This window comes from Salminus brasiliensis, chromosome 21 (assembly GCF_030463535.1).
Source record: "Salminus brasiliensis chromosome 21, fSalBra1.hap2, whole genome shotgun sequence".
Taxonomy (NCBI): Eukaryota; Metazoa; Chordata; class Actinopteri; order Characiformes; family Bryconidae; genus Salminus; species Salminus brasiliensis.
The window spans coordinates 22,236,278-22,255,023 of record NC_132898.1 but is presented as its reverse complement, the minus strand read 5'-3'; the positions used below and the strand labels follow the sequence as shown (position 1 = coordinate 22,255,023).

General features: G+C 41.0%; 1 protein-coding gene across 2 annotated transcripts in view; it reads right to left on the bottom strand.

The window, feature by feature from the left end:
* The window catches only part of cacna1sa (calcium channel, voltage-dependent, L type, alpha 1S subunit, a), a 29,522-nt gene extending 12,762 nt beyond the window's left edge, over nucleotides 1–16,760 (bottom strand). For both annotated transcript variants that reach the window (XM_072665865.1, XM_072665866.1), the window contains exons 1-16: nucleotides 16,573–16,760; nucleotides 13,064–13,169; nucleotides 9,220–9,359; nucleotides 8,980–9,122; nucleotides 8,355–8,507; nucleotides 7,375–7,580; nucleotides 7,007–7,110; nucleotides 5,198–5,343; nucleotides 5,022–5,103; nucleotides 4,163–4,323; nucleotides 2,796–3,021; nucleotides 1,465–1,672; nucleotides 1,022–1,142; nucleotides 821–935; nucleotides 377–476; nucleotides 192–261 (exon numbers count right to left, since the gene is read on the bottom strand). In XM_072665865.1, the coding sequence (XP_072521966.1) occupies nucleotides 192–261; nucleotides 377–476; nucleotides 821–935; nucleotides 1,022–1,142; nucleotides 1,465–1,672; nucleotides 2,796–3,021; nucleotides 4,163–4,323; nucleotides 5,022–5,103; nucleotides 5,198–5,343; nucleotides 7,007–7,110; nucleotides 7,375–7,580; nucleotides 8,355–8,507; nucleotides 8,980–9,122; nucleotides 9,220–9,359; nucleotides 13,064–13,169; nucleotides 16,573–16,760 (2,269 nt within the window). The remainder of the gene's footprint in view (nucleotides 1–191; nucleotides 262–376; nucleotides 477–820; nucleotides 936–1,021; nucleotides 1,143–1,464; nucleotides 1,673–2,795; nucleotides 3,022–4,162; nucleotides 4,324–5,021; nucleotides 5,104–5,197; nucleotides 5,344–7,006; nucleotides 7,111–7,374; nucleotides 7,581–8,354; nucleotides 8,508–8,979; nucleotides 9,123–9,219; nucleotides 9,360–13,063; nucleotides 13,170–16,572) is intronic.
* Between the last annotated feature and the right edge of the window lie 1,986 nt (nucleotides 16,761–18,746).

The following is an 18,746-nucleotide window of genomic DNA, read 5'->3' as shown; positions in this document are numbered from 1 at the left end:
ACGGCCTGTTGCTGTTCTAACATCTTACAGTATCACTGTATTCAAAAAGCTAAAAAAGCCCTGCATTTATTAAGTAACTAAGCTGCTCATTATTTAGTAATTTAATTACCTAATATATTACCTTGTATAATTATGTTATGTGAAATGCCAGTAATGACTTTGTAATGGCTTTACTTGCAGCAGCTGCTCACCTGGAAAATCTGCTGGTGGGAAAGGATCCTTTATTTCGTTCACATTGGATTCAAACTCGTCCACCTTCAGCTGCTCAAAACACAAATGTTACTGCTACTCAAGATGTAGTGTTATAGAGGTGTGTATGAGGTATCTGTAAGGTGTAAATGTGGGAAGTGTGTGTGAGGTGGGTGTTATCTCTGACCTTTGCTGTTGTTGGGATTCCCTCAGTCTTTGCTCTCTGCTCCGCCAGTTTCTTAGCCAGTGTGGACTTATCCTCATCTCCTTTATCTGACAGATTAGCCCTGCATTGGACAGGTTAGATTAGTAACAAAAATGGGAGTCAACAGACAGGTTATCTTAACTTTATAATTAAACACTACGCATCAAACAGCATAATTAGACAGATTAGTGTATCATCAAACAGCATAATCAGAACAATTAGTTAGCTTAGTCACACAGGTTTCCCCCATATCAAACAGCAGAAACAGACAGATTAGTTAGGCGTGTAACAGCATTATCAGTTGCCTTAGTCACACAGGTTAGCCCATCATCAGACAGCATAATCAGATGGGTTAGCATGGCATCAGACAGGTTGGCCCCTCATCAGACAGCATAAGCAAACATGTTAGTTTAGCATAAGACAAACCTGAGCAGTTTTTTGCGCTTCTTCTCCTCTGCCTTTTCTTTCTGAGCAGAGGTCAGACTCTCTGCCTCAGCCAGGTTATCCACTGCGATGGCCAGGAACACATTCAGCAGGATATCTACATCAAACAGCTCAGGAGAACGCAGATAAAAAAAACACACACAAACACATGCACACACTCACACACACTGGGCTAGAGGATACAGTTCCCACAGACGAAGAGAATGATGAAGTAAATGCTGACGAGGATCCCCGGCATGACTGGCCCACCATGAGCCATTATCCCATCATACATCACACTGTTCCAGTCTTCACCCGTCAGAATCTGCAGAGAGAGAGAGAGAGAGAGAGAGAGAGACACCTATGACACCACAGCAACCGTCTAGCAACTGAAACCACTGTGAATACCACAGTAACTGCCTAGCAACAGCATAGTAACCACATGGCAACCTACTAGCAACTGCATAGCGACCAACTAAGAAATCATATCAACTGCCTAGCAACCTCATAGCAACCAGAGGACCTGAACCTGTAGAGATCATGCTTTAAACTTGTTTGGTGTATAACAACTTAAATATGCTTGTTCAGCCTTTTTTTACCCCCTTTCGAAGATAAGGGAAGAGGACAATGCCTGGCTGTGGCAGTACCTGGAAGACAGTGATGAGGGCCTGGGGGAAGTTGTCGAAGTTGCTTCGGCGAACCCTCTGATCAGGAAAGTTAAATTTCCCTCCGAACACCTGCATCCCCAACAGGGCGAAGATCACAATGAAGAGGAAGAGAAGGAGCAGGAGAGAGGCGATGGAGCGGACCGAGTTTAACAGAGACGCCACCAGGTTACTGAGAGACGTCCAGTACCTGACACAAACACACACACACATTTTAGACAAAAATCAGTGCATACCTTGATATGAATGACTGTAATGGATTTAACTGATTGAAATATCCCAATATCAGAGCTAGTGTATCTGACATCTACATCGTACTGTGGAAAAGTCAGACCACCCTTCATTAATTTCATTGCAGTGAAAACAATTTTGCTAGTGCAGACCACACCCTGAGGTGAAACAGCAGGGCAGACTCAATAGTGTTTTGGCCAGGAGTCTGGAGCTGTTCTGTGTGTGACGCCTGCCCCCCTGTTAGAGTGGTGGTCTGAAAAAGAGGGAGGAGATGTGGAGGACGTGGGCGTGAAGTGTGTTCGAATGGGGATAGACTGTGAGATGGGGGTATATAAAGGGTGTGAAGACCTGGAGAAAGAAGGGGTTAAGGATGTGGTCCTTCTCCCAAAATTAAGTTCAATTCCTAACTTCCATTAAATTCCTCACATTTCAGCTTCAGGAATTTAATAAAATTTATCAAAACATCCACCTCAGTGCATCAACCCTTCAATTCAGCTTCAATTGTTGGTTGAAAGTTCAGCATTAATACTTCCTTTACATATGAACATTAATAAGTCCATTCCAATGTGTGATGTGACCGTCACTGCCCACATACTTCTTCACCTCCTTTACGTGTGGGGGTAGTGTAGCCAATAGTTCAAGTGAGACACAACCACCATAGATATATATACCTATATATAGCACTGTGCATGACGACCACTGCCATATGGACGAAAAAGAAACACAGCTGAAAAGAAGCTTATGGCTGAACTTTTTAACACTGTTTACAGTCTCTTTTTGTAGTAAGTACATTATCACCACCTCCTTCATATTAGGGTTGGGAGCAGGGTTCTCCCAGGTCTTGCAGGGTGATTGTTAAGGGTTTAGATTGAACTCCAGCTTTGGAGACTCCTGTCCTTCTGTATGCAAATGAAGATTACCTTCTCTCGGATCTCCTCTGAAATATATCCCGAATGATGAACAACTGGTACTTAATGACTTTTGACTTTAAGTGGAAGAAAAGAAGGGTGCTCTGACTTTTGCACAGTGCTGTGTGTTCTATTTAATGTTTCACTGTAAAACTTAATTTTAAGAGTTCGTACTTGGTGACTTTGATGAGGCGCAGCAGGCGGATGCAGCGCATGACGGAGATGCCCATGGCGGACATGACGCCCATGTGGACGAGGATCAGCTCCAGCATCCCCACGGAGACCACAAAGCAGTCGAAACGGTTAAACAGAGACATGAAGTATGAGGGCAGCCCCAGAGCGTACATCTTCAGCACCATCTCCAACGCAAACAGGCACAGCAGAACCGTGTTCGAGTTCTCTGTGGAGCAGAAAAACAATCACAAGCCAACCTCACAATTATATCTTTGATTCTGAAAAATGATATAATACTAAAATAAAAATATGTGGAAAGTGTTTTAGTGGTTCAATTTTCAGAGCTGGAGCAAAGAGGAGAGCAAAGAGTGTTTAAAGGAACGCTAGGGAGGAGGGAAGTGGGGGTGCTGAAGGTGCTGCAGCAACCCTTGCTTTTCAGGATTGTTAGAAATTCACACTTAGAAATTCACCTACACTGAACATTTTATAATAATAAAATACAAATACTTTCATATAATGTATTCTGTATAATATAATATGTTGGCTCAAACATCACTATATATACATGTATATAAACTGTTGGACCTGTAGTAAACTGCACCATTAATCCAAATGAGAGTAAGAAGAGTGCTAGTGCTGATCAGTGCTATCTGACATTGACGTTAACCCTACACCCGTAGGGACTGAACGAGCAACTTCTAGCACCATTGCTAATCAACTCATGGAACCTTTTCAACCAAAATTAAATTGGTTGAAAAGTTATTTTGCCAGCCTGGGCGTTTTGGAAATGGAAACTTTTTCAAGTTGGGCTCTATGTTGGAAATGGCAAGAACACAAGAAGCTAATCACTAAGGAGGAAAGGATAAAAGCCAACAGGAGGTTTGTGAAAGGGGGCTTTTCAAACTGAGATGAACTCGTCTGGCATGCCCACAGTGACATTATGGACTTTACTGACATTCAGGCTTTTATTGCTTGTACAAAAAAGTATTGGGACACTTCCTCCACAAATCAAGGGTATTAAAAGAGTCAATCCTGCTTTTGTCAGAGCAAACTACTCTACTGTCCAGGGACGGCTTTTTATTAGAGTTTCAGCCTAGACTAGAGCATTAGTGAGGTCAGGATGTTGGATGCTCACGACCCCACCTCATCCCAAATTCCTCAACTCATTTCAAAAGTACTGTCTGGAGTACCATCATTCCAGAGAATACAGTTCCACTGCTCCACAGATCAATGCTAAGGGGACTTTTTACCCACCTAGGCCCTTAGAAGGGGTGTCTACAAACATTTGGACATATAGTGTAGAAACACAGATAATGGGAGCAGAGACGGAAAACCTCTGCACTTACATCCCTCTGGGCCTGACTGACCTTGAAAGTTGGTAAGGGATTGGGTCTGCATGTGGTGTTCAGTGGCGATGACCAGTGTGTTGAAGAACACCAACAGAAACACCAGCCAGTAGAAGAGTTTAGACTTCACCCACACACGGCACTTCCTCCTGAAGAATCGATTCCAGCGTCGCGCGTGACGCCTGAAGAGAACACATATAGAATAGCTGAGAACGATACCAGGAACTTCTGAAAGCTCTGTTTTACAGAAGGGGTCAATAAACCTTCATCATCTTATATTTTCAGCTGATTCTGCTTCTGCAGATGCTGATTAGATGTATCAGACAAAGATGGATTACCAACCAGCCACTAGGGGGAACTAGTACAAATTTGACATTATGCTCTAAACCAGATCATTTTGCCATATTAACACAGATCTAGGAGAAAGATTTTGGGGCTGTGTTTACAGAGATGACATTGGTGACAGTCTAAGGCCAGTGTTTGTTAGCAGTATTAGCCAAACATCTCCTGTTGTGAACTAACGAGGCATATGTCAGATGCCAAACATTTCTTACTGACTTACTGAATCTGGGGTCTGTGAATTTTTGTGAATGGGCAGTGAATGGGCCATAGTTTTCCTCAACAACAATAACCTCACACTTGTAGACAAAAGTATTGGGACACTTAATCATTGAATTCTGGTGTTTCATTCATCTCCATTGCCACAGGCGTATAAAATTAAGTACCTAGCCACGCAGTCTGCCTTTACAAACATCTGTGAGAGAATGTGGTACTGGAATGGGATGCTACCAGTGCAACAAGCTGTTGGTGCAACAAGCAAGTTGGTGAAATATATTGAAAGGTGTTTGCTGTGTTCCTGAGAGTTGGTTCTCTTTCTTACACATAGTACATGAGACGGTTCAGTCCCTCCAACTCATACAGGCTCTCTGTGTCCGAACCTCCTTCCTGCAGCGGCAGCAGACCTGTGGACCACAACAGACAAATAAGCTGCCCAATAAAACAGCTTCTAATGTGAAGAACAAACATTCTTCTTGTTCTCTACTTCCAAAAAGTTACCTTGTCTGTCATTGTCATTGTCCATGACCTCAGCCTGAGTGATCCAGTCCATATAACCCTTCAAATCCTCATCCAGCTGCTGCCGCTCACGAAGCTTCTGATATTCTCCACTCCGAGAGCTCTTCTCTCGCTCTTTCGTGAACTCCCTGCCAGCAGAGGAATACATAAACAGCAGTGAACACTCTCACACAGTATCAAACAGAACTAGTACTACTCAGAGTTCCATAGTTCTTTGAACAGCTGATGTCCGTGTATGAGTCTGACCATAAATTCACATAATGGTGACGAGCACTAGAGGGCAATGTTGAATTTAACCAACCAGAATTTTACAGAACACTTGGAAGAAACTTGGAAATGGAAATCCCATTTTAACCTTGCACTGGATTGCAGTAGAGATAGCGGGGATTGAGGGGCCTGGAAGATGGGTAGAAGACCATTTTAATTACATTATATTCTGTCAAGTTATATTTTGTAGGTGTGATGTAGCTAAAATTACAGAGACCTGAAAATGAGATTTTAGAGATGTGTAGTTTAAAAATTAGAGAATTAGTGTTTCTAAAATTATGTTTAGGCATATAGTTGAGAACAGAAGAGGTATAATATACTACTAATACTACTAATACTTTGCAGAGGTTTTAGTCACATGACTTGAAAACATTGACTGTAATAACTTTAGATCACATTAGAACAGATGCAAGTTAACATAAATGCAGTAAAAATAACAAGAATGTATCATCTTAAAGAAAGTAGTTGAGATCTTGTAAGCTAGTTTAATGAACAAAGCTAGGTTCCCAAAAAATCCATTTTTGGTTGCCATTGTGTTACTTCAGGGTTGTTATGGTATCTCAGGCGATTGCTATAGTGTTACTAAGTGGTTGCTATGTGGTTTCTATGGTTAGGGTTGTATGGTTGCTGCTAGGTGGTTGTTAGGGTGTTCCTAGGTGGCTGCTTTGGAATCCCAGTTGGTTGCTATGGTGTTGCTAAGTGCTTGCTAGTTGGGTGCTACGGTGTTGCTAGTTGGTTGCTGTGGTATCCTAGGTGGTTGCTAATATGTTGTTAAGTGCTAATCTAGTGCTACAGTGTTGGAAGGTGTTCTGCAATGGTATTATTTAGTGGTTGCTAGGGTGTTGCTAGACAGTTTCTATTGTATCACAGATGGTTACGCTGGTGTCTTGGGTGGTTGTCAAGTGTTTGCTGTTGTAGTCCTTGTGGTTGGATAGATGTTAACAGTGTATTTATGTCAGTGTGATATAAGAAGGGTGCCAAAACCTTTGAACCCCATTCATTCCTATGTGGAAAAATAAGCCAAAATTGGTTGCTACACAGAAATTCAATCAAAAAGCTGTATACAAGCCCACATCATACCCTCTTAAACAATAATCGTAAATTGAAACGGTGTCAATATCTTAAAAATTACAAGATGAGACACATGGTGCAAAATTAGATGAAAACGGAGGAAAAATCTAAACTGGATAACAGCATAGTGATGTAAAACAGTGATGAAAAAGCATTACTTTTTATTAATGTTATTCATATTTATTCTAATATTACTTTTAACTGAAAAAATAAACACTTACTGTCCAGATAAAGAGCTTTTCACTCTAATATTTTACAGGTGCCTAAATGTTTGCACACTACTGTAGTTGTCACTTTAGAGGTTTTGCCATATTCTTTGAGACCTGTATCCATAAACCCATAAATGTCCCTGTGTCTCTATGCAGATTAAAAATACATGTTTATGTATGTTTGTGTAGAAGTGTACGTAATGAGCATGTAGCATGTTGAGGTTGGTTTGCTTCTGAGACTGACCCACAGAGAACGCCCAGAACCATGTTTAAAATGAAGAAGGAACCCAGCAGAATCAGAGTCACAAAGTAGAGCCATGGCCACTCCATCCCGATAGCATCATTAACCTACACATGAGCACACAGATAAAATGAATGATGACTGTTGATTCGATCAGTAATTTGATGGATAACAAATGTGTTATTCAATATATAAACATGTGTAATAAAGTTCATTATTATGTAATTATTACTTGATATATCATTGCTTGATTATTTAATTGAATGTATCCGTTCTACTAACATTCTTTCTTCAATTCCATTTCTTATTCTTATGCATAATTTTAGACATGGCAAATCCAGGTCCACACAGCTCAGAGTTCATAAACAGACCCAGTAGAGAACGTCGGTCCAGCCCTGGGTAGTAATGCACTGGTAAACGGTGAGCATGGAGAAGCCGAGGTTGTCGAAGTGTGTGATGCCATTGTTGGGGCCAGGCCAGCCTGGTTTGCACACTGTGCCGTTCATGGTGCAGCGTCGTCCATTTCCTGCCTCTGCGCATGGAGACGCCTCCTCATATTCCTCTGTAGCAACAATATCTGCAACACACATACACACCCTCAACACACTGGCTATGGCCGCATCATTCCAGGTTAAAACTAAAGCTAAACCTAAAACTAATTAATCAAACGTTTTTGTTTTTTTCACCAAGGTGATCCTTTAAGCTTATCTTTACTATTAGATACACAATATTGACAAAAGTATTGGGACACCAGCACCATGTTTTTTTTTTTTTAATCAAGGGTATTAAAAACAGTTTATCCTGCTTATGTTGGAATAACTGTCTCTATTGTCCAGGGATAGCCTTTTACTAGATTTTCAAGCATTGTTGTGAGGTTTTGATTACATTCAGCGACAAAAACATTAGTAATGTCAGGATGTTGGATGATCACCACCCCACCTCATCCCAAAAGTATTGGCTGGAGCTCCACAGCTCCACTGCTCCACAGCTCAATTCTGGGGGGACTTTAAACCCCTCAAGCCCTTGTCTGGGCTAAGGGATGGTGCCAATAAGGTTCATTTCATCTGCCCCAGAGTATTGCCGATTCAATTCTACAGGGATAGCTCTATATGTGCGCATTTGCACATCTGTGTCAGCAACCTGTGCAACTTAAAGTAGCTGAATGCTTTCATTAGAAGGGGCATCCACAACCATACAGTGTGCATGCTCTGCCTTGTCACAGTGTTGTGAGAACATATTCGTGAAACATCTGATATGGCCAGGAAGGTGTCTTCAACAGTGCATGTGAGTTCAGAATAAGCTGTGGTTGTTGGGAATGTTTGGTGTTCTAGTGCAGTGAAAGATGTGGTACCTGTTCCAGTGTAGTAACAGGTTTTGTGCATCTTGCACTTGAAGAGTTCCAGGCCAATGATGGCATAGATGGTGACCATGAAGAAGACCAGCAGGGATATGTGAAACAGTGGCAGCATGGACTTCAGGATGGAACTCATCACCACCTGTAGACCTGCAGGAGACAGAATGGTAGTAAATGTTAGGTGGTTGATGGTTGAAGGTTGGTGTATGATGGTGAATGTTTGGTACTGGGTTGTGATTGGTAGTTGATGTTTGGTGTTTAATGTTTGATTAGTGGTTGTTGGTTGGTGTTTAGTGGTGAATTGTTGGTAATTAATGTTTGGTGGTGAACATTTGGTGTTGGGGGTTGGTGTTTGACGGTGGATGTTTAGTGGTTGTTTTTTAATGTAGAATATTTGGTGTTTGGCAGTGTTTGGTCGTTGATGTTTGGTGGGTAATGTTTAGTGATACATGCAGATGTTTGATGTTTGACTGTGATTATTTGATGTTTGGTGGTTTTTGGTTATTGATGTAGAATATTTGGTGTTTAATATTTGGTAGTAAATTTTTGGTACTCAGTGTTTGGTGATTGCTGTTTGTTAGAGGATCTTTGATGGTTGATTGGTTTAGTCAAAGTGACTCACTAGGAACTCCTGATACAAGTCGTAATGGCCTCAGAACTCTGAAAGCCCTCAGTGCCTTCATATCGAAGCCTCCACCCTTCTGCTCTACTGGAGCCTCCACTCCACTGATGTTATTGATGAAGTCTACAGCAATGGTGAAGAGCCTGAGACACAGGGAAGTATATACATATGATTTAAATTTGATGGAATTGAAAAAAGACATGTAACACATTGTTAATTCATTAAAGACTGAAGTCTTACCCCATAGTGACGATGACAAAGTCCAGAATGTTCCAGCAGTTCCGTAAGTAGGCGTCTGCATGGAAGAGTAACCCATAGGCCACAATCTTCAGGAAGCACTCCAGAGTGAATATGATCAGGAATATGTACTCTAGACTTTCCTGAAAACACAGAGTTGAGTCTTCAAATGATTTAACCAGAATGTATGATTTGACACCTCAGTGTGTAACAAACCTAACCTTAAACCTAACCCCTAGGTCAGCAATCTAGATCCACGTACTTCAGTAAACTTTTCATTCTACTGAACCATAGAAGTGAGGATATTCTCTTGATTTAGTCATGATCTTTTATCTCCTGATGCTCCTTTTCTGGGTTTAGTTTGAATGTGTTGTGTTGGTTAAGCTCCTGGACTGGTTTACTGTAGCTCACTCCTCTCACTCTGTTTTTTCTTTTTTTGCTTATTTTTACCTGGTTTTATTTTACCTTATTTGAAATTTCCATTCCACCTTAAATGTTCTTACATTCTGGTGCATCTGGCATCTGTGCTCTTTGGAATAGAAAATTGGAATATATGGAATAGAAATGTTTTAAAAAATTACAAGATATTTCAGGCTCATAGTTCCTATGCTGATAGATGTTGAATGTTCTAAAAAGCTTCGTTTTGAGAATACTGTACTTAGAATAAGACAGTACAACTATAACAATACTCATAAATACTCCAAAAACTACTGAAGTGCTGAGTAACATCTAGAACACAGTTTAAGAATTTAAAATGCCACAACTGACCCAAAAATGCTTCAACTGGGCTGTATTTGGGCCAGAATCATCTACAGTCTACACAGAAATCCTCCTTTCATTACGTTCATTATGTTCATTTGTGATGATTCATCCTCCTTTTCTTAAGAAAATTAGCTTTTATGACTAAACCCTTCCATTAACGAAGTTTTATTATTATCATAATTGTTTTGTCTTACTGCTGGTCTCACTGTAACGAGTCAAACGAACACTATCAGAGATGTCACTTGGTATGGTAATATTAGAAGGCACAGACCCACTCTGAAGTGTGTGTGAGAGTGTGTGTGAAGCCGAGAACGCTGGTATACAGTTTTGGTTTCACTGTAGGAACTCTGGGAATGGCCCGAACTAATCGGGCAGCCACGCCGGCCAAGTTGCTCAATCTGACAGCCCAACTCCTTTATTGTCTGTACAGCTATATGTGTGTGTGTGAGAATGATGCTGTGAAAATAGATGAGTCAATAGCTTGGGCAGCTATTTGAAGGTTGAAGCCTTAATTGGTCATTCAATCGACACACACACACACACACACGCGTGTTGTGAACATATCTGGTATATCTGGTCAGGCCGCTGTGCTACGATGACCAACAACATCAACCACAACAGGCCTGTATTAGTAACCCTGTCCTCTAGAGCTTCGATAAAGCTTGCTCAATCTCACACCAGCAGCCACAGATGAACACATTAGTGGACGGAGCCTACAGAGAAAGATTCTTGAATCTTGACTTCATTACAGGCCTTGTCGCTCACATATAATTTCTTGGTCAGATTTTATCTTCTGAGACTTCTGAAATCACCTGAGACTGCCAAAGATCAACAGTGACATTAGTGAAGATGAGTGTGTCAGTACCTGTGGCAGCTTTACAGGTCTTGGCTATAATCCTCCCACCACCATGTTTAACAGATAGCGTTTAGGCTGTGTCCACATTACAGACCTTGTCACTCGCTTTCAATTTCTTGCTCAGATCCAGTCTTTATGATCTTGGTGTGGTTCTAGACAGGCTTACATATATGCTAATGTCCGTTACGAGGTTCAGGTTCAAACATATGGAACTATGGAACTTCTAATGTCTGTATTTAATTTAGAAAAATCAAAAAGATCATCAGAGATCAAATTTTATATCAGTAAAAAATGAGTGAGCCAGTAGTGTATATATAGCCTGTGGAAGCTATAACACTCCCACCATCATGTTTGACAGACAGCTTTTAGGCTGTGTTTACACTACAGACTTTGCCACTAACTTTCGATTTCTTGCTCAGATCCAGTCGTTATGACCTTGGTATGAGCAGTAGTGTGAGCAGAATAAACTTCACTCTGGTCCTTCTGGGGGTTCTAAACAGGCTCACACATATGCAATGTCTGTTATGAGGTTACAAACATATGGAACTTCCTTCACAATCTTCTAATGTCTGTATTTAATCTAGAACTTCTAAAAGATCATCAGAGATGATGAATACTCCCACCACCATGTTTAACAGATGGCTTTTAGGCTGTGTTCACATTACAAACCTTGTTGTTCTAATCTTTATGGCCTTTGTAAGAGCGGTAGTGTGAGGTTCTACATAGACAGTGTAAATGTGTGAGCGGTAGAGTGAGCAGAATAAGCATCACTCTAATCCTAGAGGTTTTAGATAGGCTGTGAGAGTGAGTATGAGTGTGAGCAGAATAAATGTCATTAGTCCATCTGGAGGTTCTAGATAGGATATGTGTGGGAGCAATAGTGTGAACAAAATAATTGTAACTCTAGTCCTTCTGGGGGTTCTAGGTAGGCTTTGGATAAGAGTGATATTGTAAACAGTATACTTGTCACTCTAACTCTTTCTGTAAGGTTCTGCATAGGATGTGAGTGGTAGTGTGGGCAGGTTTCAGTTTCAGTTTTTAGAAATGGAGAAAGGAGCGGCTGCAGCTCTGTGCAGGACTCTTTACTGAAAGAGTCGCTGGTTCCCTGCAATGGACAAGCTCCAATACAGGCTAACATCTATAACAAGCTTCAGATAAAACACGGGGAACGTCTTTTATAAGCTGCTAATGTCTGTGTTTAATCCAAAATGTCCAAAAGGTAATTAATGACTGTTGAAAATCACCCGTTACACCAGTACAAATGAATGAGCCTGTGGCAGCTATACAGATCTAGACTATAACACTCCCACCGCCATGTTTAACAGATTGCTTTTAGGCTGTGTTCACATTACAGACCTTGTCGCTCACTTTCAATTTTTGCTTAGAGCCGATCTCCAGGTCTTGAAGGTTTGCAATCTGAACAAACTGCTCTAGTCCAAATAGTGTAAACAAACATGACTTGAGTATCTCATTCTGAGCAGTCTGTGTGAACCTGTGAGAGCTTGTACTGGGGCTTATAGGAACATATACTTTGTGTGTATGTGAGAGAGAGAGAGAGAGAGAGAGAGAGAGAGAGAGAGAGAGAGAGAGAGAGTGTGTGTGTTCTAAATTTAAAGATTTTACACACTCAGACAAGAGCCTGGCACGGCCACCTGCTCTTTTCAGTCACCTGAGTCAAGGGCAGAATGGACACACAGTAATGGACACACGCACACACACTAGTGAACAAAAAGAGATGTCATACCGCAGCTACGTAAATGATCTTCTTTAGCTGGGCATGCTGTGTATGTGTGTGTGTGTCTATGCATGTGTGTAGATTACAGTACAGTTATTTCTTTTGGAAGGCCTCCAAATATACAGTGAAGATACTGGAGCTCTGACCGATTTATAGTTTACTAATATAGCAGATTATATATCAGATTTCTAATCATATTTTCCCAGCATACAGTCATGTGCATAGGTTTTCTGCACACTTTAAACACTTTATTCACTTAATTTAACAGAATAAGCAAATTAAACATATAAAATGTGTCTTAACGTCTGATAAATAATCTGTTCACTTCAGTAAATAAGCAGAAACTGTTTCAAGAATCTATATAGAAGATTTAACCGCTTATGCAGGGTCAGCTAATAAATAGGCTAACTGGCGTTCTAATGAACTCACACCCACAACCCAGATCTCTGGAGCTACCTGCAATGTATGTAATGTGTGTGAGTGTGTGTATTTACCAGGTTGCTGTTGGTGTTGTTGGTGTCCTCCTCAGGCATGGGCATGAACACAGCGAGAGCTACACAGTTGGCGAAGATGGTCAGCAGGATAATAATCTCAAATGGTCTGAAGAGAACAGTTAAGGAGAACCCACACAATTTCTTTCAGCCAAACATTCAATCTATATTATATATTGTAACACTATACAGTATATGCAAAAGTATCCAGACACCCTCATCCAAAGATTCCGCCTGATATCAAGGTTATTATCAGGGGGATTTTGGTCCTTTACTGCAGTAACAGCCTGGGAAGACTTTACACTAGATGTTGGAACATTGCTGTGAGGAGGATTTGATTTTATTCAGCCCCAAAAGTAATCATCAGCATCAGTGAGTACAGGTACTAATGTTGGATGATTAGTTCATCACTAATCCCAAAGACCCTAAAGGTATTGGGTGAAACTCTATGACTTCAGAGAACTTGGTTTGACTTGGTTCACAGCTTACCGCAGTTTAGACCCACCCATTCAGTCTACAGCAGTTTAGACCCACCCATTCTTGCTCTAGCAGTGTAGCCCCACCCATTCAGCCTACAGCAGTTCAGCTCCGCCCATTCAGTGTTTCAAAGTCTCAACACTTTTTGAACTAAAAAATATAATACTTTTAAAAATGTGCTATAAGACACCTGTGTGACAGGTGTGGCACACACATACACACACACACACACACACACACACACACACACACACACACATAGCTGAGAGCCTTTTGTTGACCCTTTTTGACCTTGTGGTGAGAGAACCTGTGTGTGTTCTGAAAGCACTGCTGCAGAACCTGTGTTAGTAGGGTATTTGGTTTTGATTGTGTATATGTGTGTGTGTGTGTGTGTGTGACAGGCTGCATTCTCTGATCTTAGCGTATCTGTTTTTAGTGTATGAGGGGACAGAACAGCTGCTCTGTACCAGCATGGAGCTGCTTCACACACACATAATGTAAAAGTACAGCGCTACAGTTACTGAACCCTGCTTTGTTAAAAAAAGCTCCTCTTTGAGCAGAAGAACCGGTTACAATCAAACACTGAGGGCCTGTTTACACCTGCCATTAACATGCATTTTGTATTTGTATTTAGTCTCTGGATCTTCTTTGACTGATCAGATTAGATCTGATTTTATTTCCCCACATAAAGAACTCATTAACACACACTTACTTTTTATTTTACCTCCTGTAAACATTGTCTCACCAAGGTGGTTCAGTTCTGGGATACCGTGAGCAGTTTATAGGAACGGTGGGTTTTCTTCAACATAATGGAACAATAGATGGTTCTCACATTCCATAACAGCTCAGAAAATGTGAAGTACTATTTAAACCACTACAGAACTCTCTTCTTAATATTTCCATCATCTGATAGAGAGAGAAGCCAACATCCACAGTAATAATTAGTCTTTATAATTAGTATTTATGTTTATTATGAGTTATGAGTTATTTACGTTTGCCTGACTGTCCGCTAGATGATCACAGATAACACATCGTTTCTGCTTGCATTAAATGTGTGTGAAATCCGTCTCTGACCACCTCCAAATTTGGTTTGAGTGATCGATCGTAATTAAATCACAATGCATCCTGGGGGTGTTTACACCTAGATTTTCATGGCTCTTCGTAAGTGTTGGCTCTGTACTCAAAAGGTTGCAGGTTCAGTCCCCAGTGATGCCACAGCCATACGTATGCAGCAGTCCCAGAGACCATAACTGTCTTCTCTCTCTCTGAGTATGTAAGATAGTCCTCTGATTGCTTGGGTGATGCTAGCTAGCAGGGGCGATGCTACCCAGTGCAGGCGTCTGTTAGCTGACATAACAGAATCAGTAGTTAGCGTTCTCCTCCAAGCACGTCAAGCTCCAGTGGTGTTGTGTTAGCGGCAGTTTAAGAAGATGTGGTGAAGCTTCACATGTTTTGGAGGAAAACGTCTGCTAGCCTTCATCCTCCCAGCACTGGTAGCATTGTGTGATGGGCAAAGAACCCCTTAGAGAACCAGTTTGGTTCCATAATAAACTATATGTTTGTAATAGAGATGTTGAGTGTGTAGAGGCTTTTAAAGATCACTTGATTTAATTTGTAAATATAAATTGTTAATCAATGTAAAGGTTCCTCACACTCACACACCTTCATAGCATGATCCTTATGGAATCAAAAGTTGTTCTTCTATGGCATCTCCCAAGAACTTGTTATTTTTTAGTTAATTCAAAGAAGCACTACACTATATGGACAAAAGTATTGGGACACCTGCTTATTCATTGTTTCTTTTTTAAAAATCAAGAATATTAAAACCTGCTTTTATCCTGCTTTTGTTGGAGTAACTGTCTCTGCTGTCCAAGGAAGGCTTTCTACTAGATTTACTTTAGAGCATTGCTGTGAGGATTTGATTGCATTCAGCAAAAAGAGCATTAATAAGGTCAGGATTTTGGATGCTCACCACCTCACCTCATCTTCAACTCATCACAAAAGTATTGAATGGAGCACCAACATTTCAGAGAACACAGTTCCAATGCTGTGGAGGCATAGTGCCGATAGGTTCTTGTTCATATGCTTCAGAGAGTTTTATTTTATTGGCAGTACTTCTCCACAGGGAATAGACAGGCACAATCTCACATTCAATGCCAGCTAACTGACCTTTCACTCCTTTGACCACTCACTGTCCAGCTAAAACAAATGAGAGTGAGAGGTGGAGGACTGTAAGTAGGTCAGTACCGTTAGCTGGTGATATCTGTGTGTTTATTGATGAGCTAATCTCTCCTCAGAGCAAAAAAGAAGTGTTTACTGCAGCGTTATGGATCTTTATTACTGACACCCAATCAGCACCCAGTCTTACAGCAGCCACATTTGTCCAGTTGGATCTCAGTCATGAGGGATTCTTTACATAGGTTAATCTGAACCAAATCCTTCAGAGATGAACTGACTAGTTCTTCAGATGTAGATTTAAGCGTAAACTTTGCTACCTCAGGCCATGCCATCAGCATATGAGGATTTGGATAGAAGGAGACTGTAAGAGTTCTGCTTGTGGTACAGGAAGCCAGTCCCCCCTGATAAGTGGAGCCAGAAATGAGAGAGAGATATGAGAGAGTTAAAAGGGAGGAGATGGGGTGATGAAGGGTTGTAAAGACTTTGTCATAAACACGTGAACAAGGCAAATATGGTATTTATAGGATAATAATTTATAAAATTAAAGGAGGTTCTTTGGAGAACAGAATCTCAGTAACATCTCAGTAATGTGTGAGTGCAGCAGAGGAGCTTCTGATCCATCCAACTAAACAAAGAATAAAGAGAGAACCACAGGTGTTCTCTCAATTACCAAGGAAAATAAAACAGTTAAAAACACCCTAGCTCTGAACTGGCTGATAAAAGGGTCAATGGACAGAGGACTTGCAGCAAATATAGATCAGGATAAAAATGAGCTCTTCAAGTCCAAGTCTAAGCCTAATCCTTAATCAGTGTGTTAAACCATCTGAGAGAGTTACTGTGGTGTGTTTGAAGGATACTTCCACTCCACAATGCTGATACAGGCTTTACGGAAGGGGTTCTTCAGCGTGAGGAAGAGGAGGGAGCGGGCTGGTCGGGGGTTTCCTCCAGTGGCCTGAAGTTTTTTCAGTTTCTCACGCTGCTTCCTCTTCAGCGTCTCCTCGTCCATGATGAAGGAACTCATCGGAACCTCGCCACCACCCTCCATCTCACCTGCAACACACCTGCTGTAATGCACCCTCTAACAACACCTGCTATAATGTACAATATACCACATGCGCTATGCCTCCTGTAAAACAATTTCTATAATATACAATGTAACACCCACTAATTAGCTATAAAACAACAATTAACCCAGCTACAACACACCAGTTAGCACAGCTAAAACGCTTCAATCAACTGAGCTGTAACACATAAATTAACCCAGGTATAATATACTAATTAAATCAGCTATAACACATCTGTTAACACATCTAGAACACAATTAACCTAGCTATAGCACAAAATTGACCCAGCTATAAGACACCAATTGCCCCATGTACAACATGTCTATTAACACAGCTATAACACTTATAAAACAGATATAATTCACCAGTTATTCCAGCTACAGCACATCAATTAACTTAGCTATAATGCATCAATTAACCTAGCTATAATAATCATATTAAACCAGATATAACACAGCTATTAACACATCTAGCTATTAACACAATTAACCCAGCTATTACACAAATATTAACCCAGCTATAAGACACCAATTACCCCAGCTATAATGTGTCAATTAACACAACACACCAATAAACACAGCTATAACATGTCAATGAACCCAATTATAACACACCAATTAATCTAGATATAATACACCAGTCAATCCAGCTATAACACATCAATTAACACACCTATACCAATTCAACTAACCTAACTATAATACACTAATTAATTGAGCAATAACAAACCAATTAACCCAACTATAACACATCAATGAATCCAGATATGATACACCAGTTGATCCACCTACAACACATCAATTAACTAAGATATAACACATCAATTAATCCAACCATTAAACCAGTTAACTGAGCTGCAACAAACCAATCAACCCAACTTTAACATATCAATGAAACCAGCCATTACCAAGCAGTAACACACACCATAAAACTCACTTAGTTCTTGGAGAAGGTCTTATTCCACTTTGTCTGGTGCAGTCTTAACCTTTCTCTCCTTCACTTCCCCAACTCTCCAACTGAATCTTCTCAACAGGGCTCTACCAGTCTACTCTCTGCCTCTCTCTCTGTGGTGGTGTTGGTCAGTAGAGCAGCTGTCTTTCTAAGAGAATAAATATAGACAATGCATGTCACTCACTAACGGGGGAGGATTGCAGAGTGTGTGTGTGTGTGTGTGTGTGTGTGTGTGTGTGTGTGCATGGACAATTTGTTGACTGTATAGTCGGTCGGACTGAAGAATGTCTCTGAACTGTGTTTGTAAGTGTGTTATAACTCACTGTAGTAGATCAGTTATAAACACTGAAAGATGATTGCTCTGATTGGTCAGTAAGCTAAGGACCTGTGGTGTCACCTTACTGCCCAAACCTGCCCCAGCCTCTCAGCCGGGTCACTGCTGACCCTGTCAGGACTGGACACACATACCAACATTGAAGACTTAGTTTAGCTTACCCACCTAAACAAGGGGCCCCTGGTGGGACCATATAATCTTCACCGCAGTACTCCCACAGTTTCACCAATGTCCCAAAATTCTCTGCATTATTCAGTGTCTGAGATGAACACATACAGCTGGAGATTTTCCAAGTCAGACTCGTTCTCATGACTGGAAATGTTCCATGTGGTTTAGGCAAGGGGGCAGCACCTGTGTAGCATGTGCATGAGGTACGGCGTGACCCTCCTGTGATTTCTCTGGAAAGTTATGTGCTCTATTCATACATGGACTCATTCAGACGTTACCCAGACTTCTGGTGTAAGTTTTGGGTTAATGTGCAGGTCTGAAAGGAGCTTAACATGATGCTAACTGTGGGCCTAAATCATAACACATTCCCTTCAAACCCCATAACCTAACCTAACAACCATGCAGTATACATAACATAAGCAGATCTATTAGAGATTACTGAACACCTCCACACGGTTTGGGGAGAGTGTGTGGTGATTTAGCAATGCTGTTGGTACCGTGCTAATTGGTGGGG